Source organism: Oncorhynchus nerka, linkage group LG1, assembly GCF_034236695.1.
Source record: "Oncorhynchus nerka isolate Pitt River linkage group LG1, Oner_Uvic_2.0, whole genome shotgun sequence".
NCBI lineage: Eukaryota > Metazoa > Chordata > Actinopteri > Salmoniformes > Salmonidae > Oncorhynchus > Oncorhynchus nerka.
The window spans coordinates 30436710-30457868 of record NC_088396.1 but is presented as its reverse complement, the minus strand read 5'-3'; the positions used below and the strand labels follow the sequence as shown (position 1 = coordinate 30457868).

The 21159-nt window shown below is 56.2% G+C and overlaps 1 protein-coding gene across 7 annotated transcripts in view; it reads right to left on the bottom strand.

The window, feature by feature from the left end:
* The window catches only part of LOC115129008 (LIM and senescent cell antigen-like-containing domain protein 1), a 109761-nt gene that overhangs the window by 57737 nt on the left and 30865 nt on the right, over positions 1-21159 (bottom strand). Inside the window, exon 1 of one of the 7 annotated variants that reach the window (XM_065017950.1) lies at positions 1082-1732. The exons of 3 other annotated variants lie outside the window; for them this stretch is intronic. In XM_065017950.1, coding sequence (XP_064874022.1) covers positions 1082-1284 — 203 coding nt within the window. In that variant the 5' untranslated portion in view covers positions 1285-1732. Of the gene's footprint in view, positions 1-1081; positions 1733-21159 lie in introns of those variants that run through there. 3 more of the 7 variants (XM_065017953.1, XM_065017951.1, XM_065017959.1) reach the window with 3 other exon arrangements.

Below are 21159 nucleotides of genomic sequence, written 5' to 3'. Positions count from 1 at the left end.
GAGAGACAGATGTATCATCAAGTTGCACAGGGTTTTGAACTTATGCCCCTCCCTGTGTTGTCTCTAGTGCTTATGTCTATAAAAGGACCAGGTTGTCATCACATATCTGAGCGACTGACAGAAGTTAGGGCTTCTGCTTTATTTACCTACTGGAGTGTTAGTTCTGCCCCAAGGGTTGAAAGAAACTGTATGGTCTGTGCTAGAGTACCTGAGGCATCTAAGGATCGGACTTAACCTCTCTGAATAAGTCAAAGTCTCAAACTGTGTGACTCTCCTTATTGCCTTGCTAATGATTAGCATTCCAGACATTTTCCTTGAGACTGGAGACTTCAAATGTGACGTATTTTCAGTGACTATATTTATAATGCTGATAACATTACCCCCAATGACCCCCATAATATCAGTAACATTCATTCTAACTATCCACAGGGCCACAACATAAGCTCACATATATTTAGCCTGCCCTCATCCCATAGATCCCTTCATGGCACAGAGTTCTCATGCCTGCCAGCATATTTCACTTTGCATAATACACTTACCCCACACTAAAATAGTCCAGGGTCTCTGAGCCACTGTCTACTACCACACCATGACAGCATGCACTGTAGCAGAAAACAGCCAATAGTCTATTCATGTCAAATAACTCTATAGAGTTCAGGTCATCAAATTGTTCCTAATCATCAAACTGTTCCTAATACCAGAATTGTTCCCAATAATCAAACTGTTTCCAATACCAGAATTCTTCACATTTCCAATAAGCATTTATCAATCAATCAAATGTATTTATAAAGCCCTTTTTAGATCAGCAGATATCACAAAGTGCTGTACAGAAACCCAGCCTAAAACCCCAAACAGCAAGCAATGCAAACAAAGGTCAACCACAGTCAAATGTGAAAACTCTAAACCCTTAATCAACTGAGTGGGTTTAATCCCCCAAATAATGTACACTACTCAGAAGTTATACAGATCTTTATGCCATGGATCACACAGGTGATTTCAGAGATCCACACCAACGATCCACTCAATCCTGTCACACACACCTTCTCCCCCAGTGTGTGTGTATCATGGCTCCCGGACTTACAAGCGTGCATAGAAGTCACAGAACTCCTTGTAGACTTTGACATCGCTGCGTCTCCTCTGAGACTTGGAGACGGGCAGCTCTGCCTCCCCACCGTTGGCATGACGATGAATGTTGAACTCCGCAGGGTGTGGTTCAGGGTCCTGGGCCTCCCCATTCTCCAGGATGGTGGGGGGCTGTGGCTGACTTTGAACCTGTACCTCCATAGGACACGACTCGGTAGTCCAAATACTAGTTAGTATAAGCTCCCAGTCCAACACACCCTTCCCCGGCCCTATCCAAATACAGGCTCTTTCCCAAACACTCAGTCCTAGAACAGTCCAATCCAAAAAGTAGGAGTAGTCTAGAAAGAGATGGCCTGAGCAGCACTGAGACAGAGAAGAAGACTGTCTTGACTGCCCTGACAGATCCCTGATTTACCTCCCTCCCTCTCTCTCTCTTTGTATCTCCCTTGCTCATACTCTCTCGTTCCATTTCACCCTCCCTCTCTCTCTCTTTTTATCTCCCTTGCTCATACTCTCTGGTTCCATTTCACCTCCCTCTCTCTCTCTTTCTATATCCCTTGCTCATACTCTCTGGTTCCATTTCACCTCCCTCTCTCTCTCTTTCTATCTCCCTTGCTCATACTCTCTGGTTCCATTTCACCTCCCTCTCTCTCTCTTTCTATATCCCTTGCTCATACTCTCTGGTTCCATTTCACCTCTCTCTCTCTCTTTCTATCTCCCTTGCTCATACTCTCTGGTTCCATTTCACCCTCCCTCTCTCTCTCTTTCTATCTCCCTTGCTCATACTCTCTGGTTCCATTTCACCTCCCTCTCTCTCTCTTTCTATCTCCCTTGCTCATACTCTCTGGTTCCATTTCACCCTCCCTCTCTCTCTCTTTCTATCTCCCTTGCTCATACTCTCTGGTTCCATTTCACCCTCCCTCTCTCTCTCTTTCTATCTCCCTTGCTCATACTCTCTGGTTCCATTTCACCCTCCCTCTCTCTCTCTTTGTATCTCCCTTGCTCATACTCTCTCGTTCCATTTCACCCTCCCTCAACTCTCTCTCTCTCACATGCAGGTTGGCATTTATGGTAATGAATTTAGCCCTGGAGGCAGCTCTGCAGAGTGGTCACTAGCTAGCACAGCCACAAAATCACATTTTAAACCTAACCTTAACCACAATGCTAACCCTAATGCCTAACCCTAACCTTCAATTAAGGACAAAAAGGTCATTTTTGCAATATTATACATTTTGACTTTGCAACTGGCCCATCTAACGGACAGAGGTTACTGTGCCACTGGACACATACACACACCAGTGGGGGCTGCTGAGGGGAGGACGGCTCATAATAATGTCTGGAATGGTCAATGGAATGGTATTAACCACATGGAAACCACATCTTTAATGTGATTGATACCACTCCATTGACTCCATTCCAGCCATTATTATGAGCCGTCCTCCCCTCAGCAGCCCCCACTGACACACACTTCTACATTATCACTCATGGAGATATGTTGTGATTTCTCACTTCCAGGAGAGAAACAGATGGTTTGGCTAAAGTCATAGCTCTGTGTGTGTGTGTGTGTGTGTGTGTGTGTGTGTGTGTGTGTGTGTGTGCGCGCTCAGGGAGATCCACCACATGGATCCGAGTCAGAAACAGGCTGAGTTGAGCAACTCAGTGTTTTGCTCAGGGAGATTAAGGAATGAAACATGCACTCTGCAATATGAAAACATAAATCTTTATTTAACCAGGCAAGTGAGTTAAGAACAAATTCTTATTTTCAATGACAGCCTAGGAACAGTGGGTTAACTGCCTTGTTTAGGGGCAGAACCACAGATTTTTACCTTGTCAGCTCAGGGATTCAATCTTGCAACCTTTTGGTTAATAGTCCAGCACTTTAACCACTAGGCTACCTGCCGCCCCATATAAAAGTAATCTCATCCATATCATGCCATTTTTAATCTACTGAATAAACACTTCACAAACATTTACAAATCAAAGTGACTGATAGTTGTTTATGTGGCTAAACTCATCACACCAGGGGAGCAACTGCCACTGGGGAAGGGGGGTCCCCCCCACATTCAGAAATGTCATTTTTGTCCCCTCCAGTTTTATCATTGGAATGTGATACAAAACAAGGTAACGGTGTGCTTTAGGACCCTGCAGATGCCTATAGCGGTCGGGTAGGCTGTTTGGGGTGTTTATCCGACTGGATAAAAAATGTATATATAAAAAAACGTGTATATATGCCCTCTCCCACACTTCTAGAAACAAAGTTGCGCCCCTACATCTTCCTGCTCTGACCTTAAATAAATGACACTTCGACACCACCAAAAGGCCAGGAGCATAAATCTACAGGAGATGTTCAAATAACTGATTCAGTGGGAACATATTCATCTTCTGTAAGAAAAACTATTTATCCAGAAGAAAACCTATTCTGTCCAATTATTTTAAAGCTAGGGTAGTGTTCCCGCTGTGTGGCAGCCTGTGTGTCTCTCTAGAGAGGAGTACTGTGGACATGTGTGTCTCTCCACAGAGTCTCTACCAGAGACTATAAACCAGGAGTGCACAGGCATTCCTCTCTCTGCTATTCCAGCCTGTTTCCATCATTCCACAAATAGACGCCCAGGAAAGTATCATGTCCAAAATAGGCGCTGGCAGCTGACGCCAGCCCCCGTGTGTGTGTGTGTGTATGTCCCTGGTGTGTGTCCTACTGCTAGGTGCACATTCACATATTACTCAGATTAAAACTACTAGGAGAAAGAAGGCCTCACAGGAAAACAAATCCCTAAAACAGATTGTGAGACACTGGTGTTAACTGACAGGACAATGGGACGGAAGGCGGGACCAAAACAGGAAACACTCTGAGCTGCTTTCCTAATTACTGATTATACTGAGGAGAGGAGGAGCATTTCCATGTGGTCATGTCTCTGTTCATGTGGTCATATCTCTGTTCATGTGGTCATGTCTCTGTTCATGTGGTCATGTCTCTGTTCATGTGGTCATGTCTCTGTTCATGTGGTCATGTCTCTGTTCATGTGGTCATGTCTCTGTTCATGTGGTCATGTCTCTGTTCATGTGGCCATGTCTCTGTTCATGTGGCTTCCTCTCCTGCAGGTTAAATCCAGGGTTAGCCCCAACAACATGCAGACAAAGGAGGCTCCAGTAAAAAGGACTCAGGACAGGGCCAACAACAGAGAGAACCCCTGCCCCCTGGGGTCTGAAACCCTGCCCCCTGGGGTCTGAACTACAGAGAGAAACCCTGCCCCCTGGGGTCTGCAGTACAGAGAGAAACCCTGCCCCCTGGGGTCTGCAGTACAGAGAGAAACCCTGCCCCCTGGGGTCTGAAGTACAGAGAGAAACCCTGCCCCCTGGGGTCTGAAGTACAGAGAGAAACCCTGCCCCCTGGGGGTCTGCAGTACAGAGAGAAACCCTGCCCCCTGGGGTCTGAAGTACAGAGAGAAACCCTGCCCCCTGGGGTCTGAAGTAGAGAGAAACCCTGCCCCCTGGGGGTCTGCAGTACAGAGAGAAACCCTGCCCCCTGGGGGTCTGCAGTACAGAGAGAAACCCTGCCCCCTGGGGGTCTGCAGTACAGAGAGAAACCCTGTCCCCTGGGGGTCTGCAGTACAGATAGAAACCCTGCCCCTGGGGTCTGAAGTACAGAGAGAAACCCTGCACCCTGGGGTCTGCAGTACAGAGAGAAACCCTGCCCCCTGGGGGTCTGAAGTACAGAGAGAAACCCTGCCCCCTGGGGTCTGAAGTACAGAGAGAAACCCTGCCCCCTGGGGTCTGAACTACAGAGAGAAACCCTGCCCCCTGGGGTCTGAAGTACAGAGAGAAACCCTGCCCCCTGGGGGTCTGAAGTACAGAGAGAAACCCTGCCCCCTGGGGTCTGAAGTACAGAGAGAAACCCTGCCCCCTGGGGTTCTGCAGTACAGAGAGAAACCCTGCCCCCTGGGGGTCTGAAGTACAGAGAGAAACCCTGCCCCCTGGGGTCTGAAGTACAGAGAGAAACCCTGCCCCCTGGGGTCTGAACTACAGAGAGAAACCCTGCCCCCTGGGGTCTGAAGTACAGAGAGAAACCCTGCCCCCTGGGGGTCTGAAGTACAGAGAGAAACCCTGCCCCCTGGGGTCTGAAGTACAGAGAGAAACCCTGCCCCCTGGGGTCTGAAGTACAGAGAGAAACCCTGCCCCCTGGGGTCTGAAGTACAGAGAGAAACCCTGCCCCCTGGGGGTCTGCAGTACAGAGAGAAACCCTGCCCCCTGGGGTCTGAAGTACAGAGAGAAACCCTGCCCCCTGGGGGTCTGCAGTACAGAGAGAAACCCTGCCCCTTGGGGGTCTGCAGTAAAGAGAGAAACCCTGCCCCCTGGGGTCTGAAGTACAGAGAGAAACCCTGCCCCCTGGGGTCTGAAGTACAGAGAGAAACCCTGCCCCCTGGGGGTCTGCAGTACAGAGAGAAACCCTGCCCCTTGGGGGTCTGTAGTAAAGAGAGAAACCCTGCCCCCTGGGGTCTGAAGTACAGAGAGAAACCCTGCCCCCTGGGGGTCTGCAGTACAGAGAGAAACCCTGCCCCCTGGGGGTCTGAAGTACAGAGAGAAACCCTGCCCCCTGGGGGTCTGCAGTACAGAGAGAAACCCTGCCCCCTGGGGTCTGCAGTACGGAGAGAAACCCTGCCCCCTGGGGTCTGAAGTACAGAGAGAAACCCTGCCCCCTGGGGTCTGAAGTACAGAGAGAAACCCTGCCCCCTGGGGGTCTGCAGTACAGAGAGAAACCCTGCCCCCTGGGGTCTGAAGTACAGAGAGAAACCCTGCCCCGTGGGGTCTGAAGTACAGAGAGAAACCCTGCCCACTGGGGGTCTGCAGTACAGAGAGAAACCCTGCCCCTTGGGGGTCTGCAGTAAAGAGAGAAACCCTGCCCACTGGGGTCTGAAGTACAGAGAGAATCCCTGCCCCCTGGGGGTCTGCAGTACAGAGAGAAACCCTGCCCCCTGGCGTCTGCAGTACAGAAAGAAACCCTGCCCCTTGGGGGTCTGAAGTACAGAGAGAAACCCTGGCCCCTGGGGTCTGCAGTACAGAGAGAAACCCTGCCCCTTGGGGGTCTGAAGTACAGAGAGAAACCCTGCCCCTTGGGGGTCTGAAGTACAGAGAGAAACCCTGCCCCCTGGGGGTCTGCAGTACAGAGAGAAACCCTTCCCCCTGGGGTCTGCAGTACAGAGAGAAACCCTGCCCCTTGGGGGTCTGCAGTAAAGAGAGAAACCCTGCCCCCTGGGGTCTGAAGTACAGAGAGAATCCCTGCCCCTGGGGTCTGCAGTACAGAGAGAAACCCTGCCCCTGGGGGTCTGAAGTACAGAGAGAAACCCTGCCCCTGGGGGTCTGCAGTACAGAGAGAAACCCTGCCCCTGGGGTCTGCAGTACGGAGAGAAACCCTGCCCCCTGGGGCCTGCAGTACAGAGAGAAACCCTGCCCCCTGGGGTCTGAAGTACAGAGAGAAACCCTGCCCCCTGGGGTCTGAAGTACAGAGAGAAACCCTGCTCCCTGGGGGTCTGCAGTACAGAGAGAAACCCTGCCCCTTGGGGGTCTGCAGTACAGAGAGAAACCCTGCCCCCCTGGGGTCTGAAGTACAGAGAGAATCCCTGCCCCCTGGGGTCTGCAGTACGGAGAGAAACCCTGCCCCCTGGGGTCTGCAGTACAGAGAGAAACCCTGCCCCCTGGGGTCTGAAGTACAGAGAGAAACCCTGCCCCCTGGGGTCTGAAGTACAGAGAGAAACCCTGCTCCCTGGGGGTCTGCAGTACAGAGAGAAACCCTGCCCCTTGGGGGTCTGCAGTACAGAGAGAAACCCTGCCCCCCTGGGGTCTGAAGTACAGAGAGAATCCCTGCCCCCTGGGGGTCTGCAGTACAGAGAGAAACCCTGCCCCTGGCGTCTGCAGTACAGAAAGAAACCCTGCCCCTTGGGGTCTGAAGTACAGAGAGAAACCCTGCCCCTGGGGTCTGCAGTACAGAGAGAAACCCTGCCCCTTGGGGGTCTGAAGTACAGAGAGAAACCCTGCCCCTTGGGGGTCTGAAGTACAGAGAGAAACCCTGCCCCCTGGGGGTCTGCAGTACAGAGAGAAACCCTTCCCCCTGGGGTCTGAAGTACAGAGAGAAACCCTGCCCCTTGGGGGTCTGAAGTACAGAGAGAAACCCTGCCCCCTGGGGGTCTGCAGTACAGAGAGAAGCCCTGCCCCCTGGGGGTCTAAAGTACAGAGAGAATCCCTGCCCCCTGGGGGTCTGCAGTACAGAGAGAAACCCTGCCCCTTGGGGGTCTGCAGTAAAGAGAGAAACCCTGCCCCCTGGGGTCTGAAGTACAGAGAGAATCCCTGCCCCCTGGGGGTCTGCAGTACAGAGAGAAACCCTGCCCCCTGGCGTCTGCAGTACAGAAAGAAACCCTGCCCCTTGGGGGTCTGAAGTACAGAGAGAAACCCTGCCCCCTGGGGTCTGCAGTACAGAGAGAAACCCTGCCCCTTGGGGGTCTGAAGTACAGAGAGAAACCCTGCCCCTTGGGGGTCTGAAGTACAGAGAGAAACCCTGCCCCCTGGGGGTCTGCAGTACAGAGAGAAACCCTTCCCCCTGGGGTCTGCAGTACAGAGAGAAACCCTGCCCCTTGGGGGTCTGCAGTAAAGAGAGAAACCCTGCCCCCTGGGGTCTGAAGTACAGAGAGAATCCCTGCCCCTGGGGGTCTGCAGTACAGAGAGAAACCCTGCCCCCTGGGGGTCTGAAGTACAGAGAGAAACCCTGCCCCCTGGGGGTCTGCAGTACAGAGAGAAACCCTGCCCCCTGGGGTCTGCAGTACGGAGAGAAACCCTGCCCCCTGGGGCCTGCAGTACAGAGAGAACCCTGCCCCTGGGGTCTGCAGTACAGAGAGAAACCCTGCCCTGGCGTCTGCAGTACAGAAAGAAACCCTGCCCCTTGGGGGTCTGAAGTACAGAGAGAAACCCTGCCCCCTGGGGTCTGCAGTACAGAGAGAAACCCTGCCCCTTGGGGGTCTGAAGTACAGAGAGAAACCCTGCCCCTTGGGGGTCTGAAGTACAGAGAGAAACCCTGCCCCCTGGGGGTCTGCAGTACAGAGAGAAACCCTTCCCCCTGGGGTCTGAAGTACAGAGAGAAACCCTGCCCCTTGGGGGTCTGAAGTACAGAGAGAAACCCTGCCCCCTGGGGGTCTGCAGTACAGAGAGAAGCCCTGCCCCCTGGGGGTCTGAAGTACAGAGAGAAACCCTGCCCCCTGGGGGTCTGCAGTACAGAGAGAAACCCTGCCCCCTGGGGTCTGAAGTACAGAGAGAAACCCTGCCCCCTGGGGGTCTGCAGTACAGAGAGAAACCCTGCCCCTTGGGGGTCTGCAGTAAAGAGAGAAACCCTGCCCCCTGGGGTCTGAAGTACAGAGAGAAACCCTGCCCCCTGGGGTCTGAAGTACAGAGAGAAACCCTGCCCCCTGGGGGTCTGCAGTACAGAGAGAAACCCTGCCCCTTGGGGGTCTGCAGTAAAGAGAGAAACCCTGCCCCCTGGGGTCTGAAGTACAGAGAGAAACCCTTCCCCCTGGGGGTCTGCAGTACAGAGAGAAACCCTGCCCCCTGGGGGTCTGAAGTACAGAGAGAAACCCTGCCCCCTGGGGGTCTGCAGTACAGAGAGAAACCCTGCCCCCTGGGGTCTGCAGTACGGAGAGAAACCCTGCCCCCTGGGGTCTGAAGTACAGAGAGAAACCCTGCCCCCTGGGGTCTGCAGTACGGAGAGAAACCCTGCCCCCTGGGGTCTGAAGTACAGAGAGAAACCCTGGCCCCTGGGGTCTGAAGTACAGAGAGAAACCCTGCCCCCTGGGGGTCTGCAGTACAGAGAGAAACCCTGCCCCCTGGGGTCTGAAGTACAGAGAGAAACCCTGCCCCCTGGGGTCTGAAGTACAGAGAGAAACCCTGCCCCCTGGGGGTCTGCAGTACAGAGAGAAACCCTGCCCCCTGGGGTCTGCAGTACGGAGAGAAACCCTGCCCCCTGGGGCCTGCAGTACAGAGAGAACCCTGCCCCCTGGGGTCTGCAGTACAGAGAGAAACCCTGCCCCCTGGGGTCTGAAGTACAGAGAGAAACCCTGCCCCCTGGGGTCTGAAGTACAGAGAGAAACCCTGCTCCCTGGGGGTCTGCAGTACAGAGAGAAACCCTGCCCCTTGGGGGTCTGCAGTACAGAGAGAAACCCTGCCCCCCTGGGGTCTGAAGTACAGAGAGAATCCCTGCCCCCTGGGGGTCTGCAGTACAGAGAGAAACCCTGCCCCCTGGCGTCTGCAGTACAGAAAGAAACCCTGCCCCTTGGGGGTCTGAAGTACAGAGAGAAACCCTGCCCCCTGGGGTCTGCAGTACAGAGAGAAACCCTGCCCCTTGGGGGTCTGAAGTACAGAGAGAAACCCTGCCCCTTGGGGGTCTGAAGTACAGAGAGAAACCCTGCCCCCTGGGGGTCTGCAGTACAGAGAGAAACCCTTCCCCCTGGGGTCTGAAGTACAGAGAGAAACCCTGCCCCTTGGGGGTCTGAAGTACAGAGAGAAACCCTGCCCCCTGGGGGTCTGCAGTACAGAGAGAAGCCCTGCCCCCTGGGGGTCTGAAGTACAGAGAGAAACCCTGCCCCCTGGGGGTCTGCAGTACAGAGAGAAACCCTGCCCCTGGGGTCTGAAGTACAGAGAGAAACCCTGCCCCTGGGGGTCTGCAGTACAGAGAGAAACCCTGCCCCTTGGGGTCTGCAGTAAAGAGAAAACCCTGCCCCCTGGGGTCTGAAGTACAGAGAGAAACCCTGCCCCTGGGGTCTGAAGTACAGAGAGAAACCCTGCCCCCTGGGGTCTGCAGTACAGAGAAAACCCTGCCCCTTGGGGTCTGCAGTAAAGAGAGAAACCCTGCCCCTGGGGTCTGAAGTACAGAGAGAAACCCTGCCCCTGGGGTCTGCAGTACAGAGAGAAACCCTGCCCCCTGGGGGTCTGAAGTACAGAGAGAAACCCTGCCCCCTGGGGGTCTGCAGTACAGAGAGAAACCCTGCCCCCTGGGGTCTGCAGTACGGAGAGAAACCCTGCCCCCTGGGGTCTGAAGTACAGAGAGAAACCCTGCCCCCTGGGGTCTGCAGTACGGAGAGAAACCCTGCCCCTGGGGTCTGAAGTACAGAGAGAAACCCTGGCCCCTGGGGTCTGAAGTACAGAGAGAAACCCTGCCCCCTGGGGGTCTGCAGTACAGAGAGAAACCCTGCCCCCTGGGGTCTGAAGTACAGAGAGAAACCCTGCCCCCTGGGGTCTGAAGTACAGAGAGAAACCCTGCCCCCTGGGGGTCTGCAGTACAGAGAGAAACCCTGCCCCTTGGGGGTCTGCAGTAAAGAGAGAAACCCTGCCCCCTGGGGTCTGAAGTACAGAGAGAAACCCTGCCCCCTGGGGGTCTGCAGTACAGAGAGAAACCCTGCCCCCTGGGGGTCTGAAGTACAGAGAGAAACCCTGCCCCCTGGGGGTCTGCAGTACAGAGAGAAACCCTGCCCCCTGGGGTCTGCAGTACGGAGAGAAACCCTGCCCCTGGGGTCTGAAGTACAGAGAGAAACCCTGCCCCTGGGGTCTGAAGTACAGAGAGAAACCCTGCCCCCTGGGGGTCTGCAGTACAGAGAGAAACCCTGCCCCCTGGGGTCTGAAGTACAGAGAGAAACCCTGCCCCTGGGGTCTGCAGTACAGAGAGAAACCCTGCCCCCTGGGGTCTGCAGTACAGAGAGAAACCCTGCCCCCTGGGGTCTGAAGTACAGAGAGAAACCCTGGCCCCTGGGGGTCTGCAGTACAGAGAGAAACCCTGCCCCCTGGGGTCTGAAGTACAGAGAGAAACCCTGCCCCTTGGGGGTCTGAAGTACAGAGAGAAACCCTGCCCCCTGGGGGTCTGCAGTACAGAGAGAAACCCTTCCCCCTGGGGTCTGCAGTACAGAGAGAAACCCTGCCCCTTGGGGGTCTGCAGTAAAGAGAGAAACCCTGCCCCCTGGGGTCTGAAGTACAGAGAGAATCCCTGCCCCTGGGGGTCTGCAGTACAGAGAGAAACCCTGCCCCCTGGGGGTCTGAAGTAGAGAGAGAAACCCTGCCCCCTGGGGGTCTGCAGTACAGAGAGAAACCCTGCCCCCTGGGGTCTGCAGTACGGAGAGAAACCCTGCCCCCTGGGGCCTGCAGTACAGAGAGAACCCTGCCCCCTGGGGTCTGCAGTACAGAGAGAAACCCTGCCCCCTGGCGTCTGCAGTACAGAAAGAAACCCTGCCCCTTGGGGGTCTGAAGTACAGAGAGAAACCCTGCCCCCTGGGGTCTGCAGTACAGAGAGAAACCCTGCCCCTTGGGGGTCTGAAGTACAGAGAGAAACCCTGCCCCTTGGGGGTCTGAAGTACAGAGAGAAACCCTGCCCCCTGGGGGTCTGCAGTACAGAGAGAAACCCTTCCCCCTGGGGTCTGAAGTACAGAGAGAAACCCTGCCCCTTGGGGGTCTGAAGTACAGAGAGAAACCCTGCCCCTGGGGGTCTGCAGTACAGAGAGAAGCCCTGCCCCCTGGGGTCTGAAGTACAGAGAGAAACCCTGCCCCCTGGGGTCTGCAGTACAGAGAGAAACCCTGCCCCTGGGGTCTGAAGTACAGAGAGAAACCCTGCCCCTGGGGGTCTGCAGTACAGAGAGAAACCCTGCCCCTTGGGGGTCTGCAGTAAAGAGAGAAACCCTGCCCCTGGGGTCTGAAGTACAGAGAGAAACCCTGCCCCTGGGGTCTGAAGTACAGAGAGAAACCCTGCCCCTGGGGGTCTGCAGTACAGAGAGAAACCCTGCCCCTTGGGGGTCTGCAGTAAAGAGAGAAACCCTGCCCCCTGGGGTCTGAAGTACAGAGAGAAACCCTTCCCCTTGGGGGTCTGCAGTACAGAGAGAAACCCTGCCCCCTGGGGGTCTGAAGTACAGAGAGAAACCCTGCCCCCTGGGGGTCTGCAGTACAGAGAGAAACCCTGCCCCCTGGGGTCTGCAGTACGGAGAGAAACCCTGCCCCCTGGGGTCTGAAGTACAGAGAGAAACCCTGCCCCCTGGGGTCTGCAGTACGGAGAGAAACCCTGCCCCTGGGGTCTGAAGTACAGAGAGAAACCCTGGCCCCTGGGGTCTGAAGTACAGAGAGAAACCCTGCCCCTGGGGTCTGCAGTACAGAGAGAAACCCTGCCCCCTGGGGTCTGAAGTACAGAGAGAAACCCTGCCCCCTGGGGTCTGAAGTACAGAGAGAAACCCTGCCCCCTGGGGGTCTGCAGTACAGAGAGAAACCCTGCCCCCTGGGGTCTGCAGTACGGAGAGAAACCCTGCCCCCTGGGGCCTGCAGTACAGAGAGAACCCTGCCCCCTGGGGTCTGCAGTACAGAGAGAAACCCTGCCCCCTGGGGTCTGAAGTACAGAGAGAAACCCTGCCCCTGGGGTCTGAAGTACAGAGAGAAACCCTGCTCCTGGGGGTCTGCAGTACAGAGAGAAACCCTGCCCCTTGGGGGTCTGCAGTACAGAGAGAAACCCTGCCCCCCTGGGGTCTGAAGTACAGAGAGAATCCCTGCCCCCTGGGGGTCTGCAGTACAGAGAGAAACCCTGCCCCCTGGCCTGCAGTACAGAAAGAAACCCTGCCCCTTGGGGGTCTGAAGTACAGAGAAACCCTGCCCCTGGGGTCTGCAGTACAGAGAGAAACCCTGCCCCTTGGGGGTCTGAAGTACAGAGAGAAACCCTGCCCCTTGGGGGTCTGAAGTACAGAGAGAAACCCTGCCCCCTGGGGGTCTGCAGTACAGAGAGAAACCCTTCCCCCTGGGGTCTGAAGTACAGAGAGAAACCCTGCCCTTGGGGTCTGAAGTACAGAGAGAAACCCTGCCCCTGGGGTCTGCAGTACAGAGAGAAGCCCTGCCCCTGGGGGTCTGAAGTACAGAGAGAAACCCTGCCCCTGGGGGTCTGCAGTACAGAGAGAAACCCTGCCCCTGGGGTCTGAAGTACAGAGAGAAACCCTGCCCCTGGGGGTCTGCAGTACAGAGAGAAACCCTGCCCCTTGGGGGTCTGCAGTAAAGAGAGAAACCCTGCCCCCTGGGGTCTGAAGTACAGAGAGAAACCCTGCCCCCTGGGGTCTGAAGTACAGAGAGAAACCCTGCCCCCTGGGGTCTGCAGTACAGAGAGAAACCCTGCCCCTTGGGGTCTGCAGTAAAGAGAGAAACCCTGCCCCCTGGGGTCTGAAGTACAGAGAGAAACCCTGCCCCTGGGGGTCTGCAGTACAGAGAGAAACCCTGCCCCTGGGGGTCTGACAGAGAGAAACCCTGCCCCTGGGGGTCTGCAGTACAGAGAGAAACCCTGCCCCTGGGGTCTGCAGTACGGAGAGAAACCCTGCCCCTGGGGTCTGAAGTACAGAGAGAAACCCTGCCCCTGGGGTCTGCAGTACGGAGAGAAACCCTGCCCCCTGGGGTCTGAAGTACAGAGAGAAACCCTGGCCCCTGGGGTCTGAAGTACAGAGAGAAACCCTGCCCCTGGGGGTCTGCAGTACAGAGAGAAACCCTGCCCCTGGGGTCTGAAGTACAGAGAGAAACCCTGCCCCTGGGGTCTGAAGTACAGAGAGAAACCCTGCCCCTGGGGGTCTGCAGTACAGAGAAAACCCTGCCCCTTGGGGGTCTGCAGTAAAGAGAGAAACCCTGCCCCTGGGGTCTGAAGTACAGAGAGAAACCCTGCCCCCTGGGGTCTGCAGTACAGAGAGAAACCCTGCCCCTGGGGGTCTGAAGTACAGAGAGAAACCCTGCCCCCTGGGGTCTGCAGTACAGAGAGAAACCCTGCCCCTGGGGTCTGCAGTACGGAGAGAAACCCTGCCCCCTGGGGTCTGAAGTACAGAGAGAAACCCTGCCCCCTGGGGTCTGAAGTACAGAGAGAAACCCTGCCCCCTGGGGGTCTGCAGTACAGAGAGAAACCCTGCCCCTGGGGTCTGAAGTACAGAGAGAAACCCTGCCCCTGGGGGTCTGCAGTACAGAGAGACCCTGCCCCTGGGGTCTGCAGTACAGAGAGAAACCCTGCCCCCTGGGGTCTGAAGTACAGAGAGAAACCCTGCCCCCTGGGGTCTGAAGTACAGAGAGAAACCCTGCCCCCTGGGGGTCTGCAGTACAGAGAGAAACCCTGCCCCTTGTGGGTCTGCAGTAAAGAGAGAAACCCTGCCCCCTGGGGTCTGAAGTACAGAGAGAAACCCTGCCCCCTGGGGGTCTGAAGTACAGAGAGAAACCCTGCCCCCTGGGGTCTGAAGTACAGAGAGAAACCCTGCCCCCTGGGGTCTGAAGTACAGAGAGAAACCCTGCCCCCTGGGCGTCTGAAGTACAGAGAGAAACCCTGCCCCTGGGCGTCTGGGGAGAGAAACCCTTCCCCCTGGAGGTCTGAAGTACAGAGAGAAACCCTGCCCCCTGGGGGTCTGAAGTACAGAGAGAAACCCTGCCCCCTGGGGGTCTGAAGTACAGAGAGAAACCCTCCCCCCTGGGGGTCTGAAGTACAGAGAGAAACCCTGCCCCCTGGGGGTCTGAACTACAGAGAGAAACCCTGCCCCCTGGGGGTCTGCAGTACAGAGAGAAACCCTTCCCCCTGGAGGTCTGAACTACAGAGAGAAACCCTGCCACCTGGGCGTCTGAAGTACAGAGAGAAACCCTGCCCCCTGGGGGTCTGACGTACAGAGAGAAACACTGCCCCCTGGGCGTCTGAAGTACAGAGAGAAACCCTGCCCCCTGGGGTCTGAAGTACAGAGAGAAACCCTGCCCCCTGGGGGTCTGCAGTACAGAGAGAAACCCTGCCCCTTGGGGGTCTGCAGTAAAGAGAGAAACCCTGCCCCCTGGGGTCTGAAGTACAGAGAGAAACCCTGCCCCCTGGGGGTCTGAAGTACAGAGAGAAACCCTGCCCCCTGGGGTCTGAAGTACAGAGAGAAACCCTGCCCCCTGGGGTCTGAAGTACAGAGAGAAACCCTGCCCCCTGGGCGTCTGAAGTACAGAGAGAAACCCTGCCCCCTGGGCGTCTGAAGTACAGAGAGAAACCCTTCCCCCTGGAGGTCTGAAGTACAGAGAGAAACCCTGCCCCCTGGGGGTCTGAAGTACAGAGAGAAACCCTGCCCCCTGGGGGTCTGAAGTACAGAGAGAAACCCTCCCCCCTGGGGGTCTGAAGTACAGAGAGAAACCCTGCCCCCTGGGGGTCTGAACTACAGAGAGAAACCCTGCCCCCTGGGGGTCTGCAGTACAGAGAGAAACCCTTCCCCCTGGAGGTCTGAACTACAGAGAGAAACCCTGCCACCTGGGCGTCTGAAGTACAGAGAGAAACCCTGCCCCTGGGGTCTGGAAGTACAGAGAGAAACCCTGCCCCCTGGGCGTCTGAAGTACAGAGAGAAACCCTGCCCCCTGGGGTCTGCAGTACAGAGAGAAACCCTGCCCCCTGGGGTCTGAAGTACAGAGAGAAACCCTGCCCCCTGGGGTCTGCAGTACAGAGAAAACCCTGCCCCTGGGGTCTGCAGTACAGAGAGAAACCCTGCCCCCTGGGGTCTGCAGTACAGGAGAGAAACCCTGCCCCTGGGGTCTGAAGTACAGAGAGAAACCCTGCCCCTGGGGGTCTGCAGTACAGAGAGAAACCCTGCCCCCTGGGGTCTGCAGTACAGAGAGAAACCCTGCCCCCTGGGGTCTGAAGTACAGAGAGAAACCCTGCCCCTGGGGTCTGAAGTACAGAGAGAAACCCTGCCCCTGGGGTCTGCAGTACAGAGAGAAACCCTGCCCCTTGGGGGTCTGCAGTAAAGAGAGAAAACCCTGCCCCCTGGGGTCTGAAGTACAGAGAGAAACCCTGCCCCTGGGGGTCTGAAGTACAGAGAGAAACCCTGCCCCTGGGGTCTGAAGTACAGAGAGAAACCCTGCCCCTGGGGTCTGAAGTACAGAGAGAAACCCTGCCCCCTGGGCGTCTGAAGTACAGAGAGAAACCCTGCCCCTGGGGTCTGAAGTACAGAGAGAAACCCTTCCCCTGGAGGTCTGAAGTACAGAGAGAAACCCTGCCCCTGGGGGTCTGAAGTACAGAGAGAAACCCTGCCCCTGGGGGTCTGAAGTACAGAGAGAAACCCTCCCCTGGGGTCTGAAGTACAGAGAGAAACCCTGCCCCTGGGGGTCTGAACTACAGAGAGAAACCCTGCCCCCTGGGGTCTGCAGTACAGAGAGAAACCCTTCCCCCTGGAGGTCTGAACTACAGAGAGAAACCCTGCCACCTGGGCGTCTGAAGTACAGAGAGAAACCCTGCCCCTGGGGTCTGACGTGCAGAGAGAAACCCTGCCCCCTGGGCGTCTGAAGCACAGAGAGAAACCCCCTCCCCTGGGGTCTGAAGTACAGAGAGAAACCCTGCCCCTGGGGGTCTGCAGTACAGAGAGAAACCCTGCCCCTTGGGGGTCTGCAGTAAGAGAGAAACCCTGCCCCCTGGGGTCTGAAGTACAGAGAGAAACCCTGCCCCTGGGGTCTGAAGTACAGAGAGAAACCCTGCCCCTGGGGTCTGGTACAGAGAGAAACCCTGCCCCTGGGGTCTGAAGTACAGAGAAAACCCTGCCCCCTGGGCGTCTGAAGTACAGAGAAAACCCTGCCCCCTGGGCGTCTGAAGTACAGAGAGAAACCCTTCCCCCTGGAGGTCTGAAGTACAGAGAGAAACCCTGCCCCCTGGGGGTCTGAAGTACAGAGAGAAACCCTGCCCCCTGGGGGTCTGAAGTACAGAGAGAAACCCTCCCCCCTGGGGGTCTGAAGTACAGAGAGAAACCCTGCCCCCTGGGGGTCTGAACTACAGAGAGAAACCCTGCCCCCTGGGGGTCTGCAGTACAGAGAGAAACCCTTCCCCCTGGAGGTCTGAACTACAGAGAGAAACCCTGCCACCTGGGCGTCTGAAGTACAGAGAGAAAACCTGCCCCCTGGGGGTCTGAAGTACAGAGAGAAACCCTGCCCCCTGGGCGTCTGAAGTACAGAGAGAAACCCTGCCCCCTGGGGTCTGCAGTACAGAGAGAAACCCTGCCCCCTGGGGTCTGAAGTACAGAGAGAAACCCTGCCCCCTGGGGTCTGAAGTACAGAGAGAAACCCTGCCCCCTGGGGGTCTGCAGTACAGAGAGAAACCCTGCCCCCTGGGGTCTGCAGTACGGAGAGAAACCCTGCCCCCTGGGGTCTGAAGTACAGAGAGAAACCCTGCCCCCTGGGGTCTGCAGTACGGAGAGAAACCCTGCCCCCTGGGGTCTGAAGTACAGAGAGAAACCCTGGCCCCTGGGGTCTGAAGTACAGAGAGAAACCCTGCCCCCTGGGGGTCTGCAGTACAGAGAGAAACCCTGCCCCCTGGGGTCTGAAGTACAGAGAGAAACCCTGCCCCCTGGGGTCTGAAGTACAGAGAGAAACCCTGCCCCCTGGGGGTCTGCAGTACAGAGAGAAACCCTGCCCCTTGGGGGTCTGCAGTAAAGAGAGAAACCCTGCCCCCTGGGGTCTGAAGTACAGAGAGAAACCCTGCCCCCTGGGGGTCTGCAGTACAGAGAGAAACCCTGCCCCCTGGGGGTCTGAAGTACAGAGAGAAACCCTGCCCCTGGGGTCTGCAGTACAGAGAGAAACCCTGCCCCTGGGGTCTGCAGTACGGAGAGAAACCCTGCCCCTGGGGTCTGAAGTACAGAGAGAAACCCTGCCCCCTGGGGTCTGAAGTACAGAGAGAAACCCTGCCCCCTGGGGGTCTGCAGTACAGAGAGAAACCCTGCCCCCTGGGGTCTGAAGTACTGAGAGAAACCCTGCCCCCTGGGGGTCTGCAGTACAGAGAGAAACCCTGCCCCCTGGGGTCTGCAGTACAGAGAGAAACCCTGCCCCCTGGGGTCTGAAGTACAGAGAGAAACCCTGCCCCCTGGGGTCTGAAGTACAGAGAGAAACCCTGCCCCCTGGGGGTCTGCAGTACAGAGAGAAACCCTGCCCCTTGGGGGTCTGCAGTAAAGAGAGAAACCCTGCCCCCTGGGGTCTGAAGTACAGAGAGAAACCCTGCCCCCTGGGGGTCTGAAGTACAGAGAGAAACCCTGCCCCCTGGGGTCTGAAGTACAGAGAGAAACCCTGCCCCCTGGGGTCTGAAGTACAGAGAGAAACCCTGCCCCCTGGGCGTCTGAAGTACAGAGAGAAACCCTGCCCCCTGGGCGTCTGAAGTACAGAGAGAAACCCTTCCCCCTGGAGGTCTGAAGTACAGAGAGAAACCCTGCCCCCTGGGGGTCTGAAGTACAGAGAGAAACCCTGCCCCCTGGGGGTCTGAAGTACAGAGAGAAACCCTCCCCCCTGGGGGTCTGAAGTACAGAGAGAAACCCTGCCCCCTGGGGGTCTGAACTACAGAGAGAAACCCTGCCCCCTGGGGGTCTGCAGTACAGAGAGAAACCCTTCCCCCTGGAGGTCTGAACTACAGAGAGAAACCCTGCCACCTGGGCGTCTGAAGTACAGAGAGAAACCCTGCCCCCTGGGGGTCTGAAGTACAGAGAGAAACCCTGCCCCCTGGGCGTCTGAAGTACAGAGAGAAACCCTGCCCCCTGGGGTCTGAAGTACAGAGAAACCCTGCCCCTGGGGTCTGCAGTACAGAGAGAAACCCTGCCCCTTGGGGGTCTGCAGTAAAGAGAGAAACCCTGCCCCTGGGGTCTGAAGTACAGAGAGAAACCCTGCCCCCTGGGGGTCTGAAGTACAGAGAGAAACCCTGCCCCCTGGGGTCTGAAGTACAGAGAGAAACCCTGCCCCCTGGGGTCTGAAGTACAGAGAGAAACCCTGCCCCCTGGGCGTCTGAAGTACAGAGAGAAACCCTGCCCCCTGGGCGTCTGAAGTACAGAGAGAAACCCTTCCCCCTGGAGGTCTGAAGTACAGAGAGAAACCCTGCCCCTTGGGGGTCTGAAGTACAGAGAGAAACCCTGCCCCCTGGGGGTCTGAAGTACAGAGAGAAACCCTCCCCCTTGGGGGTCTGAAGTACAGAGAGAAACCCTGCCCCCTGGGGGTCTGAAGTACAGAGAGAAACCCTGCCCCCTGGGGGTCTGCAGTACAGAGAGAAACCCTTCCCCTGGAGGTCTGAACTACAGAGAGAAACCCTGCCACCTGGGCGTCTGAAGTACAGAGAGAAACCCTGCCCCTGGGGTCTGGAAGTACAGAGAGAAACCCTGCCCCTCTGAAGTACAGAGAGAAACCCTGCCCCCTGGGGTCTGCAGTACAGAGAGAAACCCTGCCCCCTGGGGTCTGAAGTACAGAGAGAAACCCTGCCCCCTGGGGTCTGAAGTACAGAGAGAAACCCTGCCCCCTGGGGGTCTGCAGTACAGAGAGAAACCCTGCCCCCTGGGGTCTGAAGTACAGAGAGAAACCCTGCCCCCTGGGGTCTGAAGTAGAGAGAAACCCTGCCCCCTGGGGGTCTGCAGTACAGAGAGAAACCCTGCCCCCTGGCGTCTGCAGTACAGAGAGAAACCCTGCCCCCTGGGGGTCTGAAGTACAGAGAGAAACCCTGCCCCCTGGGGGTCTGAAGTACAGAGAGAAACCCTGCCCCCTGGGGGTCTGAAGTACAGAGAGAAACCCTGCCCTCTGGGGGTCTGAACTACAGAGAGAAACCCTGCCCCCTGGGGGTCTGCAGTACAGAGAGAAACCCTTCCCCCTGGAGGTCTGAACTACAGAGAGAAACCCTGCCCCTGGGCGTCTGAAGTACAGAGAGAAACCTGCCCCTGGGGGTCTGAAGTACAGAGAGAAACCCTGCCCCTGGGGGTCTGAAGTACAGAGAGAAACCCTGCCCCCTGGGGGTCTGAAGTACAGAGAGAAACCCTGCCCCCTGGGGGTCTGAAGTACAGAGAGAAACCCTGCCCCCTGGGGTCTGAAGTACAGAGAGAAACCCTGCCCCTGGGGTCTGAACTACAGAGAGAAACCCTGCCCCTGGGGTCTGCAGTACAGAGAGAAACCCTTCCCCCTGGAGGTCTGAACTACAGAGAGAAACCCTGCCCCCTGGGCGTCTGAAGTACAGAGAGAAACCCTGCCCCCTGGGGGTCTGAAGTACAGAGAGAAACCCTGCCCCTGGGGGTCTGAAGTACAGAGAGAAACCCTGCCCCCTGGGGTCTGAAGTACAGAGAGAAACCCTGCCCCTGGGGTCTGAACTACAGAGAGAAACCCTGCCCCCTGGGGGTCTGCAGTACAGAGAGAAACCCTTCCCCCTGGAGGTCTGAACTACAGAGAGAAACCCTGCCCCCTGGGCGTCTGAAGTACAGAGAGAAACCCTGCCCCCTGGGGGTCTGAAGTACAGAGAGAAACCCTGCCCCCTGGGGGTCTGAAGTACAGAGAGAAACCCTGCCCCCTGGGGGTCTGAAGTACAGAGAGAAACCCTGCCCCCTGGGGGTCTGAAGTACACATAGAGGTGACAGGAAACATTCCAGGAGGCAGGAGTTTAGACTGCACTAAGAGAAAAATGAGGTGTTATGATGATGATGATGACAAAAAGCAGCTTTAGATGGATTCGACATCCATACAAAGATAATAAAAACATCTGATAATGCCAAAGGAAGACTTTGCTGTGTCCGAAGAGAGACAAAATGATCTTTGAGCCCGTGTAAAGGTCTCTCCCCTGGGCTATATCCAACTCTGTCTGTGGATACATGATAGAATGAATATAACTGTTTAGACAGATGCTTGGCTATGCCTATTGGGAGGGTAAGCCATTACAAACAGTCACTTTGGGGTTAGTTTGTCTAGTGCATGTTCTAGAGTAAATACATAGACTGCCAAGACCTGTATTACAACACACAATAACACACTACAAACTGCAACAACACACACAGCACTAGATTAGCTACTTGACAGATGTGTTGTCAGAGTAACAGGCATGGTAATACAAAGTCAAATGGAATAGCAGTATAAATCACTATGGCGATGGTACAATATTTCCTGTTGGTGAGAAAGTGGTGCAACAGCACAGCTGCAAGGTGTCATTGCTCAACCAGAATACTCCACGCCTTCGTCAGGGCCCAGAGGCAGGGTTCTGCAATATCCTTCCACACTCTTCCAGACAACGCCAGGCCAGACCGTCTCAAACTAACCTAACCACAGGCTCAAAAAATA